The sequence below is a fragment of the Cryptomeria japonica genome, chromosome 6 (genome assembly GCF_030272615.1).
Source record: "Cryptomeria japonica chromosome 6, Sugi_1.0, whole genome shotgun sequence".
NCBI classification, from domain to species: domain Eukaryota; kingdom Viridiplantae; phylum Streptophyta; class Pinopsida; order Cupressales; family Cupressaceae; genus Cryptomeria; species Cryptomeria japonica.
In genome coordinates, this window is record NC_081410.1 from 294,542,485 (window position 1) to 294,564,299 (window position 21,815).

Below are 21,815 nucleotides of genomic sequence, written 5' to 3' on the forward strand. Positions count from 1 at the left end.
AAAATTGGACAACACTTGTGAAATTTTTGTTCAAAAATGAAAATTTTACGACATGCTTCCCGAGGCAAATTTTTGCTTCCTGTTGAACTGGATTGATCTTCAGTTCATCCTTGATCCATGTTTCAAATTTCATCGCGTTCCGAGTTCGTTTGCTATGTCTTTCCTTCAAATTCGGTTTTTTTCCTCCTGATTGCAAGTGGGAAATTTTCCTTCTTTTGCAAGTTAGGAGTTTTCTTTTGTTTTTGTGTTGTAAGGTTTTTTTCAAGCAATTACAAGTGAACTTTATAAAAGACTTGTAACTTATAACTTGCTTTTTATAACTTATAATGGTGTTAGACTCATCAAGATTTAGATTGGTAAAGAAGATGATTCTACAGGGTTTGTCGGATGCAAGTCTGAAGTCAAAATTGATAACAAGGAGGGTGCATCTTCTTCTAGTTCACGAATCAAGTTGAGAGTTAGTAGAGCAATGGTACTTCCTCCTGAAGAAGAAAACAGTTCAAAGGAAAGAAAAACCTCAGCTTCGTATTCATGTTATTAATTCTAAAGATCCAAAGGAAGAACAACAAGAACATGATGCTCCCAGGTCCACAACTTCGGAGTCACCTCATGAAATTCCTCCTCAAATCCCTTTGGATTCACCTGTCTCCTTTTGATACAGATGTGGACTATTTTTCCACCATCCACATTGATCCTATTCCATTGAGTGCGATTGCATAGAGTGTCATTCCAATTTCAGCGTCAAGGCCATCTCTTGATCACCCACAGGAGGATTTGTTGAATATCTTTGAGGATAATCATACACAAAGATGAAAATATTGGGAAAAAATTGAGAAAATCGCAATTTTTCCTGATTCAAACCCATAACCTATTTTATCGCCTGTAAAATTGCGAAAGATTTTTTCGGAAAAATCGGCTTGAGTTTGACTGTTAAAATCGTTGAAAAATGCGGTTTTCAGAGTTAAAAATTGTCGGGAAAAAAAGAGGCAAATGTTTTTATTTTATAAAGCGCTTTAAGTTAGCCCTAAATACATGAATATTTCATTGCGTGGGTTAAGACGGCGACGGCGGTCCGCATTTCCTCCACAGCGACGACGGGCATTTGCGCGATCTGCAACGGTGAGTGGTATCAAACTTCTAACTTTCTAAGCCTAGTCAGATGCAAACCTCTGTAAACATGTAGTTGGATTTGATTCATCTAAGTCTGATGATAAAGAAAATTCTTGAATAAGAAAATTTAAACCACATTTTAAGATTATACTCAGTGTCAATATATATTAACGGGTTACATAATATATTTCATAAATTCATAGTATATTGTTAATATATATTCTTTTCTTGCATGTATATTTCATAGTATACTGTTTACATAGTATATATAAAGTTATAAACTGTTACGTAATATATTTCATGTATAATTATGTAAACAGTATACTGTTTGAAATATACATGGAAAAGACAATTAAACTATTAGTATACTGTAACCCCAAACTGTTAATATATATTGTTTTCCATGTATATTTCATTATTAGTATATGTTTATACTATTTCATTATTATTAATAACTATTAGTTTAATGTAACTATTTCATTATTATTAATAGTTTATTGAAGTCTTCTTTCATTAAAGTTGAAGTCTTCTTTGCAATAGTTTAATTGTGACTATGTACAACTAGAATTTTCAAATAATAAAGTAATGGTGTAATATTAGACTGTGTATCTTAGAGTCTTAGACTGTGTATACTGTATATGAATATGATTTTTTATGTTGACTGTCTCTTTTGCTAGGTTTTTTTCAAATATTTATTAAAGACAATGGCTTCTTCATCTATTGGTGGTGGTAAAAAGAGGGATCCTTTGTGGAAACATGGCACACCAGGTGCAATGGCAGGAGAGGTTATTTGTAACCATTGCACGGAAACTATGACCGGTGGCATATATCAACTCAAATATCACCTTGCAAAGATCCCTGGAAAGAATATTACGGCATGTGCCAATGTTCCTAAAGAGGTTCAAAGGGAGGCAAAAGCAAGACTTTCAGGATATGAGCAAAATAAGGCAGAAAAAAAGAGGACAGTAGAGGCAATGGCAGCCCCAACGACAAATATCAGTTCTACAGGGTCCAAAAATATTGGAGTGGGCAGCAATACACCTAGTTTCTTCATTCCTCGTATCACTCCTAGTGCGCAACCCAGATTGTTAGGTACTTCATGGAATAAGGAAGTGCATCAGCAGACAAAAGCGGCAGTGGCTAGATTTTGGTTTTACAACGATATTCCGTTTAGTATTGTTGAGTCCATATTGGGAGCAAATGGTCAGTGGATTGACCATTTCTGGTAAGGGGTTCAAGTCCCCAAGTCATTATGAGTTGAGTGGGCCATTATTGCATAAAGAGGTCCAAAACACACATCAACTGGTGGAACAACAAAGAAGGAATTGGGAAAGGAATGGCTGCACCATTTTATCTAATGGGTGGACAGATAGTAGGAATAGGACACTCATAAACTTTCTAGTTGCTTCAAGGGGACAGGTGGCATTTTTAAAATCGATTGATGCCTCAGATCAAGTGAAGAATGCAGAAACCTTGTGCAACATGTTGGATGAGGTGGTGACCGAAGTGGGAGGGTAGAATGTTGTTCAGGTTGTGACTGATAATGCAGTTGCATATGTGGCAGCTGGTAAACTTCTACAAGCTAGGCATCCGACATTATTTTTGGAGCCCTTGTGCTGCTCATTGCCTTGATTTACTCCTCAAGAACATAGGGAAACCTAGTTGGGTGAAGAATGTGGTTGAAGATGGAAGGGAAATCACAAAGTACATCTACAACCACACATGGGTCTTGGAGCTTATGAGACAACACACTGATGGTAAGGATCTTGTGCATTCAGGAGTCGCACGTTTTGCCACGAATTTCCTCAACTTATAGAGCATATTACATGCATTGCCCAACCTGAAGAGGATGTTTGTGAGTGAAAGATGGTTGGAGAGCCCTTATTGTAGGAAACCTGAAGCAAAGAAGGTCGTGAAGGCCGTTTTTGATGATAGATTTGGCAAACTCATGGAGGAGATCATCAATGTAAGTCTTCAAAGTTCAAATTTCAATTGATGATTTATTTTTTAATTTTCTAATATTACACATTGCTGATTTTTGTTGAATTTGTCATGTCTAGTTGTCAGAGCCGTTGGTGAGGGTTCTACGGATGGTGGATGGAGATAAAAACCCCATAGGGTATCTATATGAGGCCATGGATAAGGCCAAAGAGGCAATTCAGCACTTGTATGGGTCAGACTGGACCAAATATGAACCCATATGGCGCATAATTGATCGAAGGTGGAACTGACAACTCCACCAACATATCCATGTTGCTGCTATTTGAACCCCAAGTTCTTTTACTCCCGCAGTTTCAAAATAGATGAGGAGGTTCAACATGACCTTGACACATGTATTCGGAGGTTGGTTTCTGATGAAAATATTCAAGACCTCATTTTTGATGAGTTGCAGAGGTACAAGAAGGAAGATGGGCCATTGTTTTCTTCACCTATTGGTATTCGTAAGAGAGACACCTTGCTGCCAAGTAAAAAAAAATGTGCTCCTAAATCTATTTTACCATTTATTTTAATCTTTAAGTTTATAAAAATCTTTACCAAGTTATAAATGCCAATTTGTATGCTTGCAGATCTGTGGTGGAAAGATTATGGTGCCACAGTGCCTGTAAGAACCCTACTGGTTCTTTGTTGCTATACTGCTCTACTACTGAATGCCCTGTCTGAATTTGTTTTGGTGTTTTGAATAGATATATTGCTTTTTTGTGTTTTGAGGGTTTATTGAAAACAAATAACCTAAAACAAAAACTAATTACAATAATCTGAAAATTTTGAAACAACTAAACTACTGCTGCAATGTATCTTTGTTTCTCAAGAGGATGGGAAAATACATTATTTTTTTAATAATAAAAATAATGGCAGCAACAACATGGAACCTGATTTTTATTTGATTCTTCTTTGCCTTCAACCGGAATTGAAGCATTTTACTATTCACGGCAGCACTGTAGCGCATCACTATTCACGAGGTACTGTAGCGCGTCACTGTTCACGGGTACTATTCACGGGTACTGTTCATGCGTCACTGTTCGCGCGCACTGTAGCAAATAACCATTTACAGCTGCACCTTATCTCTCCCTTATTTTGTGAATTCGATGAACACTGAAATAAATACTGTTGCAGCACAATCAGAACCTCTGTATGAGATTCTCTCAGAATAATCAAATTCACCAGGTATTTCACTGGCTCAAATGATGATCACATAGAAGAACTACGTTCTCCAATGGCAAAGCTGTAAACTCTTCTCAAAGTTCAAAATCACAATGATCAAATATATTTTTACTTTTTTTTCCTCCCCAGAGAATGAGCTCTTAAGTCCCTTTTATTCTTTTCTTATGAGAGCTCACACACTAACCCGGCCAATGTGGGATAAAAGATATATTCCCACTTTCAAAAAAAATTCATTTAAAACTCCATAGTTGGTGCGCCAATAATCCTTTTACATTAATTGTTCACTTGGCCCCATCTATGAGAACTAGACCCTTCACTTAAGTGATTTAAGTTATAATATAAAAATCATATTATAACTTAATAATATGAGCTCAAAACTATTAATATTTATTTAACCAAACAAATATTAATACCTCTCTAAATACTCATCTGTTTTGCACACCGTCTGAACTGTAAACTGGCATGAGGATTCTACATATGACCAACCCTTATTTGTAAAAATAGCAGGGGTCCATCTCGATCACCCATTGTCTTACTATAAATAGTAAGTTTTGCATGCGGGGCCCAAAAGACTTCAAACGAACACCAATCCTTTGTAACTCTGACCATTGAAGGAGAAGCTCCCCTCAAATGACCCTCTATCCAACCTCATCAGCCTACGAGGGTCTATTATAGGCCAATCTACTTAACCAACGTAATGTCAACTAGAAGGGGACATCACAGTCCGCCCTTCCTGAAATTGCTTGTCCTTAAGCAATCTCAATTCTGGATGCTGTAAAATTTCTTCGCTCTCCCAAGTAGCATCCTCAACCGGCATGTCCTTCCATTTGACCAAGTACTCTCTGATAGTGCGCCTCCTCAAATTCCTTTCCCTGAACTCAATGATAGCCTCAGGTATTAACACCAACTTTCCCTCATCATCCAAGGGAGGAAGCACTGTGGAAGGAACAATCTGATGTCCTAACGCCTTCTTGAGACGTGATACATGAAAAACATTATGCACTCTGCTATCTGCCAGCAAATCTAACTCATAAGCCACCTCTCCAACTCTCTTGATCACCCTGAAAGGCCCATAATAACGTGGCTTAAGTTTCTTGGCACCACTCCTTTTGAGAGTGGATTGGCGGTAAGGCTGCAGCATCAAATATACCATATCACCTACCTCAAAAGTCCGCTCAGTCCTCTTCTGATCAGCATACTGCTTCTGCTGATTCTGTGCCTTAGTGATATTCTCCTTAAGAGCCTTTACAATGTCCTGGCTCTCCTGTAATAAGTCTCCAGCACTAGGCACTCTACTATCTGATAGCAATAAATCCATGAAACTGGGTGCCTCATAACCATATAATGCCATGAATGGTGACATCTGGATAGACATGTGATAAGTGGAATTATAACAATACTCACATAGATATATCCACTTAACCCAAGCCTTCTGCTGCCCTGCTATGTAATTCCTGAGGTATCCCACCACCCATTTGTTCACTATCTCTGTTTGACCATCTGTCTGGGGATGGTAGCTAGTACTCGGAGTGAGCTATGTCCTGCACAATCTAAACAACTCCTGCCAGAAGTGACTCATAAACCTGCTGTCCCTATCACTGACGATGCTCTGAGGTAAGCCATGCAACCTGAATACCTCTCTGAAGAATAAATCTGCCACCTGCGTAGCAGTGTATGTAGCAATGATCGGGAAGAAGTGGGCAAACTTCGTAAGCCGATCAACAACAACATATATACAGTCTCTGCCCTGGGCTCTCGGCAGTCCTGTGATAAAGTCCATGGACAAACACTCCCACTTCCTATCAGGAATCGGAAGTGGCTAAAGTAAACCGGCTGGATAAGAGTGCTCTTGTTTATTCTGCTGGCAAGTAGGACACTCTCTAACATACTGTAACACCTCAGCTTTGAGCCCTTTCCAAAAAAGACGCTCACGAATCTGTCGGTAGGTTTTATAAAAACCTGGATGTCTTGTCATAGGTGAGTCATGATAAACTCTCAACACCATCCTCCTCACCTCTGACCCTGGCACCAATTAAATGCACCCTTTGTAAATGATGAGCTCACTCACAAGGGTGAAATCACTATCTTGGACCGATCCATCTATGAATCCTGATGCCCATGTATCCTTTGCATACTCTGCAAGGATCAAATGTCTCCAGTCCTCTAATATATCAGTCATCAAGCTCAAGTGAGGTCTTCATGACAAGGCATCTGCTACTACATTCTGTGTCCCCTTGAAATAGGTAATATCAAAGTCATATGCCTGTAATTTACTTACCCATTTCTGCTGCCTGTCATTAAGATCACGCTGCCCCAGGAGATGTTTCAGGCTATTGTGGTCGGTTTTTATGCTGAATTTGCTGCCCACTAAATATTGCCTGAATTTGGCCAAAGCATGCATTATTGCCAACATTTCCTTATCTTAAATGCTGAAGCTCCTCTCAGGTCCCCTGAGCTTCCTACTCTCATACACAATCGGATGCTTGTCTTGCATAAGCACAGCTCCAACGCCCTCACCAGATGCATCACAATGAAGCTCAAATGGCTTACTGAAATCTGGTAATGCTAGCACTAGACAAGAAGTCATCAACTCCTTGAATTTATCAAAACACCCGTGTGCCTTAGGAGTCCACAAGAAAGCCCCCTTTATCATCAAATCCGTCAAGGGTGTTGCATGCCTGAAATATCCACTAACAAACCTCCTATAGAACCCACACAACCCCAGAAATCCTCTCAATTGTGTCAGGTTCATTGGAGTAGGCCACTCAACAATAGCACGAATCTGTTCAGGATCCATGCGTACTTCCTGTGCATTGATGATGTGACCCAGATATAATAACTCTGATAATCCCAAATCACATTTGGACTCCTTTGCATACAAGGAGTCCCTGCTTAGAATGCTCAACATAGTGTCTAATTGTCGCACATGCTCATCCCATGTCCTACTATACACCAGGATGTCATCAAAGAAGACTAACACAAATTTCCTCAACTGAGGCTGAAAGACCCTGTTCATCGTAGACTGAAAAGTAGCTGGAGCATTAGTTAGCCCAAATGGCATAACTACAAACTCAAAATGGCCACAATGACACCTAAATGCCGTCTTGTCTATATCGTGCTCTCTGACTCGGATCTGATGATAACCTGATCTCAAATCAATTTTGGAGAAGAAACATGCTCCATGTAGCTCATCTAATAACTCATCAATCCGTCAAATGGGGTACCTGTTTTTGATAGTCTTTTTGTTCAGAACCCTGTAATCTATGCACATCCTCAGAGTACCATCCTTCTTCTTCACCAAAACCACAGAAGAAGCAAAAGGAGACTTACTCGGTCTAATGTGCCCCATAGCAAGTAGTTCCTTGATGGTTTTCTCAATCTCATCCTTCAATCTCTTTGGATGCCTATAGGGTGTGATCATGATGGGTTTAGCCCCCTCCTCTAACTCAATAATATGCTTAATACCTCTATCTGGAGGTCTACCTGGTGGTATGTCAGTGAAAACCTTGTAGTGCTTGATTCTTAGTTCCTGTATGTCCGGATGGTATTTGGATTCTTGCTGCCCCTGTGATGGCATCAATGTGCAACGGGCTGCCCATTCAACTTGGTTATGACGCAACAAGCTCTCCATGCGCCTGCAAGACATCATCCTAAACTCACTGTCTCGGATGGCCATAAGAATGTGAGTTTTACCATCAATTTGAAATTTCATCACCATTTCTCTCAAATTGAGAGTGAACTCTCCAATATCATGTAGCCAAGTCATGCCAAGAACTACATCCGTGTCACCCATGTTAACCACATAGAATTCAACCTTGAATTCAAAGTTATTAATTTTCAATGGCGAACTTGTAATCTTTCTATCACATTTGAGGACATAGCCATCCGCTACCCTCACTCTCAAGCCCTCAAACTGCTCAGTTTGGATCCCACGTCTCTCAACCAACCTAGAATCAATGAAATTGTGCGTGGCACTTGTATCTAGCAACGTGATAACTCGCCGTCCAGCCAACACTCCTCTCATCCGAAACGATCCCTTCTGCTGCACACTAGTGAGGCGGTTAAGCATACCTTCAACCTTCTCTTCATCGGTAGACATTTGCTTGAACTTTTCATCATCTAAACTTTCATTTTGTTCACTAGGTTCCCCATTTTCAGTTTGCTGGTCCAAATTTTCAGAATCGGAATCATCATAGTAAGCCCACATAACTCTGTTTGCTTTCCCCTTTGGTCTCAAAGGACAGTCATGGTTCAGGTCATAGGGCCCTTTGCAATAAAAACAGAGTTTTTTCTTCCTTAAATCATTCAATGTCTCTCTATCCAAGGGAGCGAATGATTTATCCTTATTTTCAGCCTTTGTTTCATTCCTCTCAGGTTTCTTGAAGAATGGTTTGTTGTCTTTGCTAGATGATGCACCCTTTGACTGAAATTTATTTATTGGGGCTGCGTGTTCCATACTTCTAGCCTTCTTAATTGCTTCTTGCAAATTGAATGGATCAAAGGCTTTTACCCAACCCTTCAGTGGTTCAGATAATCCCTCAGTGAACAAAACAACCAATCTCCTAACTGAGATATCTGGCACCATAACGGATAGCCTCTGAAAGTCACTAATGAAATACTCCAATCCGCTTGTCTGTCTCAACTATGCCAACTCCCTGAAGTAGACTTCTGGATCCTTCTTATCAAACCTCTCTACCAACCTGTCCACAAAGTCCTGATATGAAGTCACCCGGTTATGCTGAAGGGTAACCATCCCATGGTACCACCAATCATGTGCAGCTCCCTCTAAATGTAGCGTGGCATATTTTATTGCCTCCACTTCTGTCATAGGTCTCAGTGCTAAGAAGGTATCAAGCTTGTGAATCCAAGCCTGCGCTGTCATTCTGCTACTACCATCAAATGTAGTCAACGAAAGCTTGCCTGTAGCATGCTTTAATTCATTATTCTGGCCACGAGGTCTCCTATCCTGTCTTGCTGCCTTGTAATGCTCTCTCCTCTGATTAACAAACCTCTCGAATGTCATCCTGTCTCGCACTTGTGGAGCTAATAAATCTCATTCGTCATTCGCAGCCATGAGGATATCTGCGAACATCTCCTCTCCTGGTTCTCCTGTAGGTGCTACCTCAGACTCATCTCTAATGAAGGTAGGACGTGTAGGCTTGTCTGCTGTCCTGGAATGAGTCCTATGAGCTCTAGGTGACCCCACCGCACTCCTGTTATCTCCTTGCTCCTGATTATGTCTGTCTTGTGGGTTCATGCGCTCAATCATGGTGGTGAGTGCCTGCAAGGCCTAAGCCATCTGCTGCTGTCCTGTAGCCATTGCTCTGAAAAATTCCCTTGTTTCCTGCTCCTCATTCCTATTGCCTCTGGGTGGACTACCCTCTTGCCTGTCACCCATGGTGCCCGGCTGCCTGTCAAATTCTTGTTCCCTGTCAAACAAAGCTCACCTGCGAGTGTAATATCTGTGAGAGCCAACCTCAGGCGGCTGCATGTGATTGCTAAACCCTCAGGATGGCAGGATTCGGCTCTGATACCAATGTAAGAACCCTACTGGTTCTTTGCTGCTATACTGCTCTACTACTGAATGCCCTGTCTGAATTTGTTTTGGTGTTTTGAATAGATATATTGTTTTTTTGTGTTTTGAGGGTTTATTGAAAACAAATAACCTAAAACTGAAACTAATTACAATAATCTGAAAATTTTGAAACAACTGAACTACTGCTGCAATGTATCTTTGTTTCTCAAGAGGATGGGAAAATACATTATTTTTTTAATAATAAAAATAATGGCAGCAACAACATGGAACCTGATTTTTATTTGATTCTTCTTTGCCTTCAACCGGAATTGAAGCATTTTACTATTCACGGCAGCACTGTAGCGCGTCACTATTCACAGGGTACTGTAGCGTGTCACTGTTCATGGGTACTATTCATGGGTACTGTTCACACGCACTGTAGCAAATAACCATTTACAGCTGCACCTTATCTCTCCCTTATTTTGTGAATTCGATGAACACTGAAATAAATACTGTTGCAGCACAATCATAACCTCTATATGAGATTCTCTTAGAATAATCAAATTCACCAGGTATTTCACTGGCTCAAATGATGATCACATAGAAGAACTACGTTCTCCAATGGCAAAGCTGTAAACTCTTCTCAGAGTTCAAAATCACAATGATCAAATATATTTTTACTTTTTTTTCCTCCCCAGAGAATGAGCTCTTAAGTCCCTTTTATTCTTTTCTTATGAGAGCTCACACACTAACCCGGCCAATGTGGGATAAAAGATATATTCCCACTTTCAAAAAAAATTCATTTAAAACTCCATAGTTGGTGCGCCAATAATCCTTTTACATTAATTGTTCACTTGGCCCCATCTATGAGAACTAGACCCTTCACTTAAGTGATTTAAGTTATAATATAAAAATCATATTATAACTTAATAATATGAGCTCAAAACTATTAATATTTATTTAACCAAACAAATATTAATATCTCTCTAAATACTCATCTGTTTTGCACACCGTCTGAACTGTAAACTGGCATGAGGATTCTGCATATGACCAACCCTTATTTCTAAAAATAGCAGGGGTCCATCTCGATCACCCATTGTCTTACTATAAATAGTAAGTTCTTCATGCGGGGCCCAAAAGACTTCAAACGAACACCAATCCTGCGTAACTCTGACCATTGAAGGAGAAGCTCCCCTCAAATGACCCTCTATCCAACCTCATCAGCCTACGAGGGTCTATTATAGGCCAATCTACTTAACCAACGTAATGTCAACTAGAAGGGGACATCACAATGCCTAATCTTCAAAAGCTTGCAATCCGCATATTATCTCAGCCTTGTAGTGCTTCTGGTTGTGAGCACAACTCGAGTGTCTTTGAGGCCATTCACACAAAAAAGTGCAATAGGTTGACTCAAAAGCACTTGAATGACCTTGTATATGTGCGGTACAACCTTCGACTACATGAAAAGAGGGTACAAGGGAACAATTCATATGACGCACTTGACATTGATGAGATTGATCCATACCCAGCGGATTGGATTGCTGAACCTGATGGTGCTACTGGTGATATTGATGTGAATGCATTTATCATTGACGATTAGTTAGATGAGATGGAGAGGGAGGCAAGTGAATGGGCGGCAGAGATGGCAGAACGTGAGGAGGCGAGAGATGAGTTTGTTGATTCAGAAGAGGCAGATTCCTCACCGGTTGAGGATATTGCAGCAGCTGTTGCAACACCATCTACTTCAGCACCCACTCAGTGGCAACAAAGTTTTTTGAGCTTTAGTCGTAGACGCAATCTATGATTTCTAGTTTTCAATGATATGAAACCTTGAACTTAATATGTATTCAGACTTCACAGATTGATTTGTTTTGTGGTCTAGACTCTACAATATGGATTTGACTCAAACGTATTTACTATTTAGAAATTGAACTTGTTTTTTGGTATATCACTTTGCTATATGGTATGTATTTGACTCAAACTATGATTTATATATGATGGAAACCAGTAATATGCTATTGTGTTCTATAAATTTAGTGTATACATGTGTTTTTTTAGAATATTTTAAGAAATTATATATTTTCAAATGTTTGATAATTTTGCCAATTTATTGCTGATTTTTTCCCAATTTTTTCTTGATTCCCGATTATTTTAAAAATTTCAGCCAAAAGATTTATTGCCGATTAAGATATTTACATCTTTGATCCTACACATCTCCTTGCCTGGCTTGTCATTGTCAGAGATTGATACTTCTACTTCTAGCTTTGACAAATTCATGGTGCAGGAATCACATCCTTTGGTTATTGAATGGGCAATGGTTGTTCAAACAGAAACTTCTCCCAGGGTGACCACTGTAGCTCAAACAGAACTTGCTTCTTCCTCACCTCCAACTGTTTCCGATGCAAATTTAATGGCTTTACCTCCATGGCTAAGCTCTTTCACTCCTAAAAGAAAGAAGCAGGAAATTTCTCCTGATATCTTTGATTTTCAGCAGCTTAAACAATCTAAACCCAAGGCTGCTAAAAGAGCTACGACAGTTTCGAGAGTGACAGTTGACAACAATAGGATGAAAGTTGCAGAAATTGTTGAACCAATTGTAGATAAGCTGCATGAAGAGATGCAAGCTTCTGACCACAAAATCACAAGGGTGGAGCTGGGTAAACAAACACATGCAGTTGTCATGCATGATGCTCAGCATTCAGTGACTTCATTGGTGCAATGGTATGATGAACTCCCAACGAAGAAAGACAAGCTAGAAGAGGAAAATTTGCATCTTATCTCAGTTATTCAGAGCATCACCAAGTCTTCTGAAGAAGGGACCAATCCTTCAACTTCTTTCAATGCCAGAGAATCAGTCCGAGAAATTGAAAGAAATGCTCAGAAAGTGCAAGCACTAGATTCTTGGGTGGATCAGATTTCTGATCTATGTGTTCAGGTCTTGAAGAAAGTTTTCCGGGTAATGGTCAAGCTGGAAATGATCAAAGAGAAATTGAACCAGACTTTTGAAGCTTTCAAACAAAATCTGGAGAAGGTTGAAAGTAACTTGAGAGTTTGGCACAGGATGCCACAAGAAAAGTTGAATGTTCTACAAGAGAGTGGCATTAATCCTACTAGAACCATGTATTTAGAATTTGGAGAACTTCTAGAGAATAAATCCCTTGTTCTGAAGGCACTTATTGAAGAAATTGATGATGCTTTGAGATTGCGCATGGAAGTGTTGCAAGATATTGTTTCTCGTTGTGAGAAAGTTTCTTGTAAGATTGTAAATCAGAATGGGGAGTTGTTTTTAACAGATGTTCTCTCAGATTTGAGAAGGAAGATTCAGCGGGAATGGAAGGATGAACAATTTTTAGTTACATCAATTCAAGCCTTGGTGAAGTACCAAATCTTTCTACAGAAAATCCAGGCTACTCTCAAGAAGCATAATCCTATGATTCTTAGTTGCAGTTATACCATTGTCAAAACAGTGATTGTTGCTAAGAATACTCATGAGCCAAATCCTGATGAGCTGAAAGGAATTATCCAGAAGTTTGAAGGATACATGACCAAGCATGCTACTGTATAAGTGTTTTCAACACTTAGTTTACATTTCAAAATTGTAATTTCAGAGTTTTAGTTTTCCTTTCGACGAGTTTACTTGTAAAAACAATTTTGTAATTGCAAGTTTATCACTTGCACTTTTGTAATTACAAGTACCCTGATTACAAATCAATTTAGAATAGGACTTGTAATTTTGAATAAGTCCTAGTTAGTAGTTGGAATAAGTCATGATGGTTGAGAGAATTTCTCAAGTTAGTTGCGATCCTACCACCTTTTTCTCAAGGCTCCTTTCTTATAAATACTTGAGGGGGTCATTTGTAATTTTTATCTTTTGAAAAGAAAGCAAGCAAACTCTGCTAAAATTTGCAGCAAGAAAGACTTTGTGCTTTTTTTGTGTAAATTGAAGTTGATTCAGACTTTGTGTTGAATCTCTTGAGTTTTGTATTCAATATTGCCTTTCTTGCATGTGATTCTTGAGAGATTAATCAAATTTGTCTTGCAGACTTTGTGCTACAAATATTGGAGGTTAATATAGATTAGAGTAAAGATTCTATTGAGGGAGGCTGTGGAACTTTGTGTCTACACTTGTTCTTGAAAGAAGTTAAAATAGAAATTGAGTTGTGTTGAGAAATAGATGTGAGACTTTGAGTTCAGACTAGTTCTTTTTTTTTTTATATTGAAAGTGACAATATACTTCAGACTTTGTGCTGCTGCATTTTGTACTTGTTCATATTATCATAAAAAGGGTAGATAGGATTTCAGATATTCAAGACTTTGTGCTTGATATTGTTCTCTCGTCCCAAAGGAAGTGACGGAAGTCTTTGTGCTTTCAGGAAACTTCATTTCCTTTCTCTCACTCTGTTTTATAAGTTGTTGCTGCTATTTATTTTCAATTGCTATTACTTTTCTATGAAGAGAAAAGAATAGAGTTTTCTTTGAAAGAAGAAAAAAAGATTGTTGTCTCATTCATTTTTAGTTGAAGTTTAGTTTATAGATAGGGGGAGCCTTCCCTAAATTAGGAGAGTATCATACTCACACACTGTGGTTGAAACCACAATTTTGCACATCCCCCAGGTGTACAAAATTTTCAACCAACACATGTCAATGACTTACTAAAAATATTGTCTTTGTCAAACCCTCTGAAAGATCCCTAGAATGCGATCTAAGAACCAATTGGAGAACTGAAGTTGAGTCTAAAGCTATTTACTATAAATAGTAATATGCGAAAAATAGGCCCGACTATTCAGGCTTTGAAACTGAATATGCTGCATGATGAAGTTGAGAGGAGACTGAAAGTTGAAACCATGGCTAGCTACCAAAAATGGTAGTTACTAAAAATAGTAATTGTTGGACAAGTCCAAAATCACCTTAAAAAGTGGCATTCATCTCCACCAACCCATCTAAACACACTTGCAATGTCAAAATGCTCCCCTAACCATGTTGGCACCAACCTGGAGATCAGCACTAGCTATACTACAAGAGGCCTAAAAATGGGGACATTACAGGAACCATGACTTTTGTACTCAAGTTATCAATAATTGCAACACGGCCTTGAACTTTCTTTGGAAGATGTTCCTATGTAGCTAATGATCATCTTCATCTACTAGTTGGGGTGATGAGGTTTTATGTTGTGTCTTGACATTTATTGTTGTTTTCTATTGATGGGAGCCATCAAATTCCTGTTCACCATTAAGAACAATTGAGCATTTTACTACATTTGAAATACTATCCCCTTCAGCCATAATAGCCCTTGGGTCAGATCCCCTTTTATTCTAATCTCTATTATAACATTCAAATGCCTTATGTTGTTCCTCTCCACGTCCAAAACAAATAAGAGGCCTCCTTAGGATATCATAACCCATTTTCTATTAAAACCCATTCATATTTGTTGATTATCACCCCTCGGTTATTGGAAATTTGATCTTGTCTCTTGGTGGATTTTCTTACCTCTTCCTTTAGGGGGTTTGTCGATGTGTGTTTTATGACACTCCGAACACAAAAGAAAGTATTGAACACTCTATCCTCTCTTGAACAAAATTCTCTCAAATGCTGAACTATGTAATCACTTGAGATGACTCCAAGGTTTAGGTCTTGATGTGTGGATTGCTTCAATGGTTGATGTGTTTATTAGTAATCCAAGGGGACTTATTTTGTACATGAATGCTTGAATGCTACTGGAACATGGAAATTTACTTGATTTGAAAAAAAAAAAGACAAAAGGGATTAAGGGTTTAGAGAAATCTAATCTACTCCTAAGATCAATTGTCATGTGGCCAACAACTACACAAAACCTATGCAATCTTCCGAGGGAAATGAAAGGCTTTCATATCATGAACATTCATCCAAATACCCAATACACTAGTGCAACTTGAATAAACATATCTACAATTGAACTTAGCACATTTTAAGGTTTAGGCTAACTATGCACTATAATTGAAAATCATCCAACCACAAATAGTATGAACCAAGGCATTATCAACATACATACATTACTCCACAATCAATTAACTTCATCTAACATGAGGATATAACAAGAAATCATGCAATATGTAGAAGAAACACCACCATTCACCATAAATTCAATGAAAAGTATGTTTACTTAAATGCTTGGCAACAATTTTTGCCTTCTCCTCCTACTTTTTCTCTAGCTATTTGCTATCTAATATCTTCATGCTGCTAACTATTAATCTTACAAACGAGGAGAGAAATCCTTTTATAGAGCTCCCTTTACAAATTAATGGCCAAGATCAAATCCAAATCAAGGGCCAAGATTACAAGATAAAACCCTTATTAGGGTTAGTTACAACTAACTTTACATTACATTTAATGCTAGACCAATGATAAAATTTTATTATAGGACATATGTCCAACATTAAATTCAAACCAATGAGAGATGAAGTTAGGTAAGATAAACAATACTTGATAATGTGACGTGTCATTTGCTCCACCTTTGAATGAGTTTGGTTCGCTGAACTTGGACATGTTGATCTTGATCGATGAATGAAGGTGAGTTTTTGCCACCTCAGCTTGCTCATCTTGTAGATTGTCAGGAATGTTTGTGATTGAGCAATATCTCTTGATACTCAACATTTCCAAGCGCCCAAGGTGATGATGGTGGTAGATATTCCCAAAGTGCATCATCTTATTTAATTTGATCACCTTCACCTATCCTTGATCCTAAATCCCTTCACTTGAAGCCTTTGGCTTGGATTACTCTCTTGTTGTACTAGCAACAATTCTTGGATCTACGGAGGAAATTCAAGATTGTCCAACTTCCTCCTCATCGTGAATGCCCGATCCTCTTTGTATAACTTGATTCTTGCAACCACCTCTTGTATTCTCGAATGCCTTGATGGCGGGGCAGATCCTTCTTCTTTGAAGGATAAATGTAATCCACCTCCACCTTGTTGTCCTTTTCATATCCACTTTTAGGTTGTTGTCGAGTCCTCTTGTGGCCTGATTTTGAGATGCATTCTCTCTTGCTGAAGTACTGTATAGAGAGCTTTGGTGAAATCTTTCCCTTGAAGTGCATCCCTGCCTTAATGTTGCTTCCAGCCAACTTTTTCACTTTCTTCCTTAATCACCTGCAAAACAAATAGGATACCATCAAATATACCTGATATATATCGATTTCACACATTTTTGAAACTTTCTAATCTGATATGCATTCCTAATGGGGGTGAAATTGTGTTCTAATTTCAGTTGTCATGTTTGATTTCACTCACTTCGGGTATGATTGGGGCTTTTAAGTATGAGATTTTTAACGTTTTGAAGTCTGATCGTGGATTTTGGCAAGTGGTAGACAAACTTCACCTTCCATCTCAAGGTCATGGATCTTAGCTGATCATGGATTTTTGCAAGTGAAGGACAAGTTTGTTAGGATTGATGATAGTCCCAAAGATACTGAGAGGGGGGGTGAATCAGTATCTAACCGGTTTACAGAATATTTAACCTTATTAAGTATTTTGCATTCCAAAATAGTGTACCGGTAAACAAGAATTAATGCAGTAAATAGGAACAATAAAGACAACATAGAAAGCACACCATAACACAAGATGTTTAACAAGGAAACTCGGTGTGGGAAAAACCTCGGTGGGATTTGTGACCCACAATATTCACTCACTGGCCAATGAATGGATATTACTTACAAGAGGGGCCTGCACATGCAGGAAGGCCAACTACCTAGAGCTCACTGCTCAATTACAAAAGGAAGTCTCACTGACTTACAAAATGGATTATGAGAATCCAATATAATGTATTGCTATAATTCAGCATCTACTATGCCAGGTTCAGTATCGGTTTAAGCTCATACTATAACCATAAACCCTTATACAAAATCTGCCTTAATATTCGCTTATCACTTCTACATCCATGCTACCTTATTCTCATCTATATCAAAATGATTTACAAGACCTCATACATATATGAGTCTTATTACAATATGCCATGTCGGCTTACAAAAGATATTATAGTTAAATACAGTAAACAAAATCCTGTTGGCTGAGATGTCGGTGAACATTGTTGTCGTTGCCGGTGAAGTGCCTGTCGGTGCCGGTGCCTGTGCCTGTGCCTGCCGGTTTCCACAATGCTGCAAGGTTGCCATCAATGACAACACCTTCAATCACCTTCAATTCTCATTGGAGTGTGCAATGCCAACAAAGTTGGTCTTCCACCCTCAAGTCGTGGATTTTGGCTGATCATGGATTCCTCATGGGCATAGATTCTTGAAGGTTGTTGATTTTGTCAACCCAGGGATAAATTTGTTTGCCCCTCTCAAGTCATGGCTGCCTTAATCACTTTCACCCTTTATCAAACTTATTCATTTGCTTGATCAAATATCACAATGTTGCACTTGGCATTGCCAAGTCGTGGATTTTATCAACCCAAGGATGAATTTGCTTATATCCACCTCTAAGTCGTGGATTTTCCTAGCTCATGGATTTTGGCAAATAAGGGATAATCTTGTTCATATGTTCAATCTTGCCAACTTCAAGCACCTAACCAATTAATTCAGCCTCAATATGATATTGATCTCCATTCAATTCACTCCAAGTCAAGGATTGAGCAAACTCAACGTTTCATCTTCACTTCAAGGATCAATATTGCCATCTCCATGCTCGAGGTGTGGATTTTGGCAACTCAAGGAAAAAGGTCATCAGTCACCACCTAGGTCGTGGATTTGAGCAAGTCAAGGAAAAAGGATTCCTAAGTCATGGATTTTTTAGCAACCCAAGGATAATCATTGCAAGTGCAGCCTCCACCCTGACTTAATCATCATTTCACTTCACTTTCATCATGTTTATTTCCTCACTCAGTTCAATCCAAGGTAATCCTTCATCGCCTATCAAGACATTTGGATAGCGCCTCTTACATTCACCATTGCCAATTATGACCCCAGAGTCGTGGATTTTCATGGGTTGTGGATTTTGATGACCCAAGGATAAACTCATTAACCTCCTCTCCAAGTTGACCGCTTCATCATCCATTTTCATTGTCTTTTCTTGCAAACTTGAAGGATTCAAGGGGTAAACTTATTCATTATCATCTCCATTTAGCATCTTCACTAAGTCCCTCAAGACTGGATTTTGGTGAGTCATGGATAACTCACCTCAACCACCTTTCCTTGTTGATTTCACCAAGTGTTGGGTAACTTGTTCGTGGGGTTGACTTGGTGTATTCGTTCTCTTCCATCATCACTTAGACCTTGAATCATCTTCATCAATCACCTCATCTCAGATTGATCATCAACTCTACGCTCCAACCTAAGGGTGTCCAACTGCTTGCTTGACTAAGACTCATCACATCTAAGACTCACCTTGACTTGACTTGAAGGTTGCACTGCGAAGCATCATCCAATGACTACCTTGACTCTCACCTATCATTTGACTCTCACTTATCGCTTGAGCACTTAGAGCTGCAAAGACTCCAAACTAGTGTAGAGGGGGACCGGACTGCTGCTATACTGCCTGACTTGATCACATCCTAACAACAAAGGCATTGCATCCCCTCACAAGCAAGAGGTTAAAGACTTGAACTATTGCCAAGCTATACGACTAAGCAAAAGAACTACGCTACCAAGCAAAAAGTGGGGGTCCCCATTTGCAATGGGGCGATGTGTGAAAACATCACAACAGGGTTCATTAGCTGTAGAGTGGTTAGCTCTTTATTCTCATTGAACTTCACTCCTTAAAACGGAGAATGTTCATGTACCCCCATCTGGTGGGGGTCATCCTCTTCTTACAAAAAGCTTTCTCGTCTAAGGCTTCTTCTACAGAATTAAGTTTGTGTAAACTGATTGCATCTTGAGTGGAGATTCCCAAACCTTAAGCTATCTGGCAAATTCTTGTTCTTCATCTTCATTAATCCCAGTTTTATTTAAAAGCTTGTAAAATTCTTCTGGATAATACTGGACTGGTTTTTCCCTCTGTTCACATCTATGGAACTGCATAAAAAGCTTTTGTTTGCAATCCAGGGTAAGAAATATTTGTCTTAACCTGGATACCAGTATATTTTCCATAGCTCTCTTCTTGGAGGCACATTGGTACTCTGTTAACCATGTAAATATGCGATCTGGAACAGTCATCTCTCTTTTAAAAGTTCAATGCATGTATTTTGTAGAATCTATACAAAGAAGTTGACTCACCCAACCTTTCTAACAAAGTCCAATTCTTCTCTTTATACCTTCTGCTACCTCTATGCTTCCTAATATTCATTACATACAGCAACTAACGACACATATTTTCTTATTCTATCATCAACAATCTCTATATGGACACAACTTAAGATAAATCAGATTTTAAGAACTCTGGTCCGAGACTGCATAAAATTTCTAGGAAACCATATATTGGGAACAACCCTGAATTTTTTATTGAAAAATTTCTGCATGCCTTTAAGTCTCTCCTATTCATTATTTCTCCTGTAGCTAGTTTTTATGACCCCTGCATCAATTTCTTTATAAAGCATAATTCTCAATGGTGCACATTTTTTTAATGGAAAGCTAACCACCTGTTTTTGACTCTGTGAGACAGGGAAACAAATTGCATCTATACTGATGAACTTTTGAACTGTAGGTAAACAAGGAGATAGTGAAGATCCAAAGAGTAGTAGCACCAGTTGGTCAGTTACAACTAAAACAATTGATACAGGCTCATGTGGTAATTCAATTGCTCTTCATCACCAGATTCTTTCTGCATTGAAAATCTTGCCAATTTATTTTTATAAGAGGCTATTAAATATATCTCCTGGTCCATTAAAATTAGAGTATCATCTCATAGTGGCACTTGTATGATGCAGATATGGTGAATGTTGTTGCAAATGCAGTATTTTATTTTGCATATTTGAAACTAAGGTGAAACTTATGCCTATATTTTTTACAGGAGAGAAGTGGAAGCACCAAGGGTAGTGCAATTCTACAAGAATGGGAGAAGTTTTTGCCTATGTTTTGGCAACTTGTGCCACCAAGTGAGGAAGACACTCCTGAAGCCAATGCTGAGTTTGGGGGAGACCGAACACTAGAAAGAATCAGTCTGCGCTCTGCATAGACAGATGCTATTCAGTAATTGCCAGAAAGTATCAGTAATTGATCTGAATTATCATATTATGTTCAAATTCCTTGCTTTGCCATGAAGTTGAAGTTGATTCAAGGCGGGGGAAACAATCCTCAGGTCGGAGGAAATAAGAGGAGCACACTTTCTGTATTCTGTCTACTTGTTGATTCCAATTTGTTATGAGGGTGTAAATACCAGATGATCATATCATTTCTGTAAACTAAATTGTATAGCTCTACTACTATCAAATTCAAATAAAATGCTCTAGGGTTTATATGTTAATTTGGTTTTGAAATGTTGTTAAGCAAATGTGGCCTTGATTTCTGTTTTAGATATTGATTCCTAATGTGAAAATGAAAGGGAGATGTTGATAAGCAATGCCTTTACTCATGATGACTTAGATTACTATTGCATACCCCCATTTCTTACACGATTCACACTTAGATTTTTAACTTCTATAAGATTTTTATCTGCATATATTTAAATTTATCTCTAAAATAACCGATTTCCATTATTAGTCATTTCTTAATAATCTCTTGTATATATGCTAGTAACAACTATAATACAAGGGGACCTAAAAAGCACACTTGCAACTTTAAGCTATGTTAGTATTGAAGATAAGTAAGATGTGAACATATCAACTCAGGCTATTAACGATTAGCAAAGCTATCCTATAAACCTCTCTCTTTTTATTTTTGAAGCAATTAGCTCCTTCACCATCAACTCTAACTAAATAATTTAGCATTCTCTATTATCTACACTTTTGATCCAAAACTTGTGTACATTATGTTTCTTAAATAGTTTAAAAGGCTGCTTGAATATACACCACATAATTATCTATCATTATGTATTATAGTGAAACATTGAATTAATTAGGTAGGTTGCTCCTAACTTAGAAGTGTATATTTTAAAATTTGGGAGTTTTAACCATGAATCAAGTC

The 21,815-nt window shown here is 38.4% G+C and overlaps 1 protein-coding gene across 1 annotated transcript in view; it reads left to right on the plus strand.

Annotated features, from left to right (window-relative positions):
* LOC131031686 (ferredoxin-dependent glutamate synthase, chloroplastic) overlaps nucleotides 1-21,156 on the plus strand; it is a 268,749-nt gene extending 247,593 nt beyond the window's left edge. The window contains exons 32-33 of the mRNA XM_057962794.2: nucleotides 20,398-20,481; nucleotides 20,704-21,156. Of these exons, the coding sequence (XP_057818777.2) occupies nucleotides 20,398-20,481; nucleotides 20,704-20,868 (249 nt within the window). The 3' untranslated portion in view covers nucleotides 20,869-21,156. The remainder of the gene's footprint in view (nucleotides 1-20,397; nucleotides 20,482-20,703) is intronic.
* The last annotated feature ends 659 nt before the right edge of the window (nucleotides 21,157-21,815 follow it).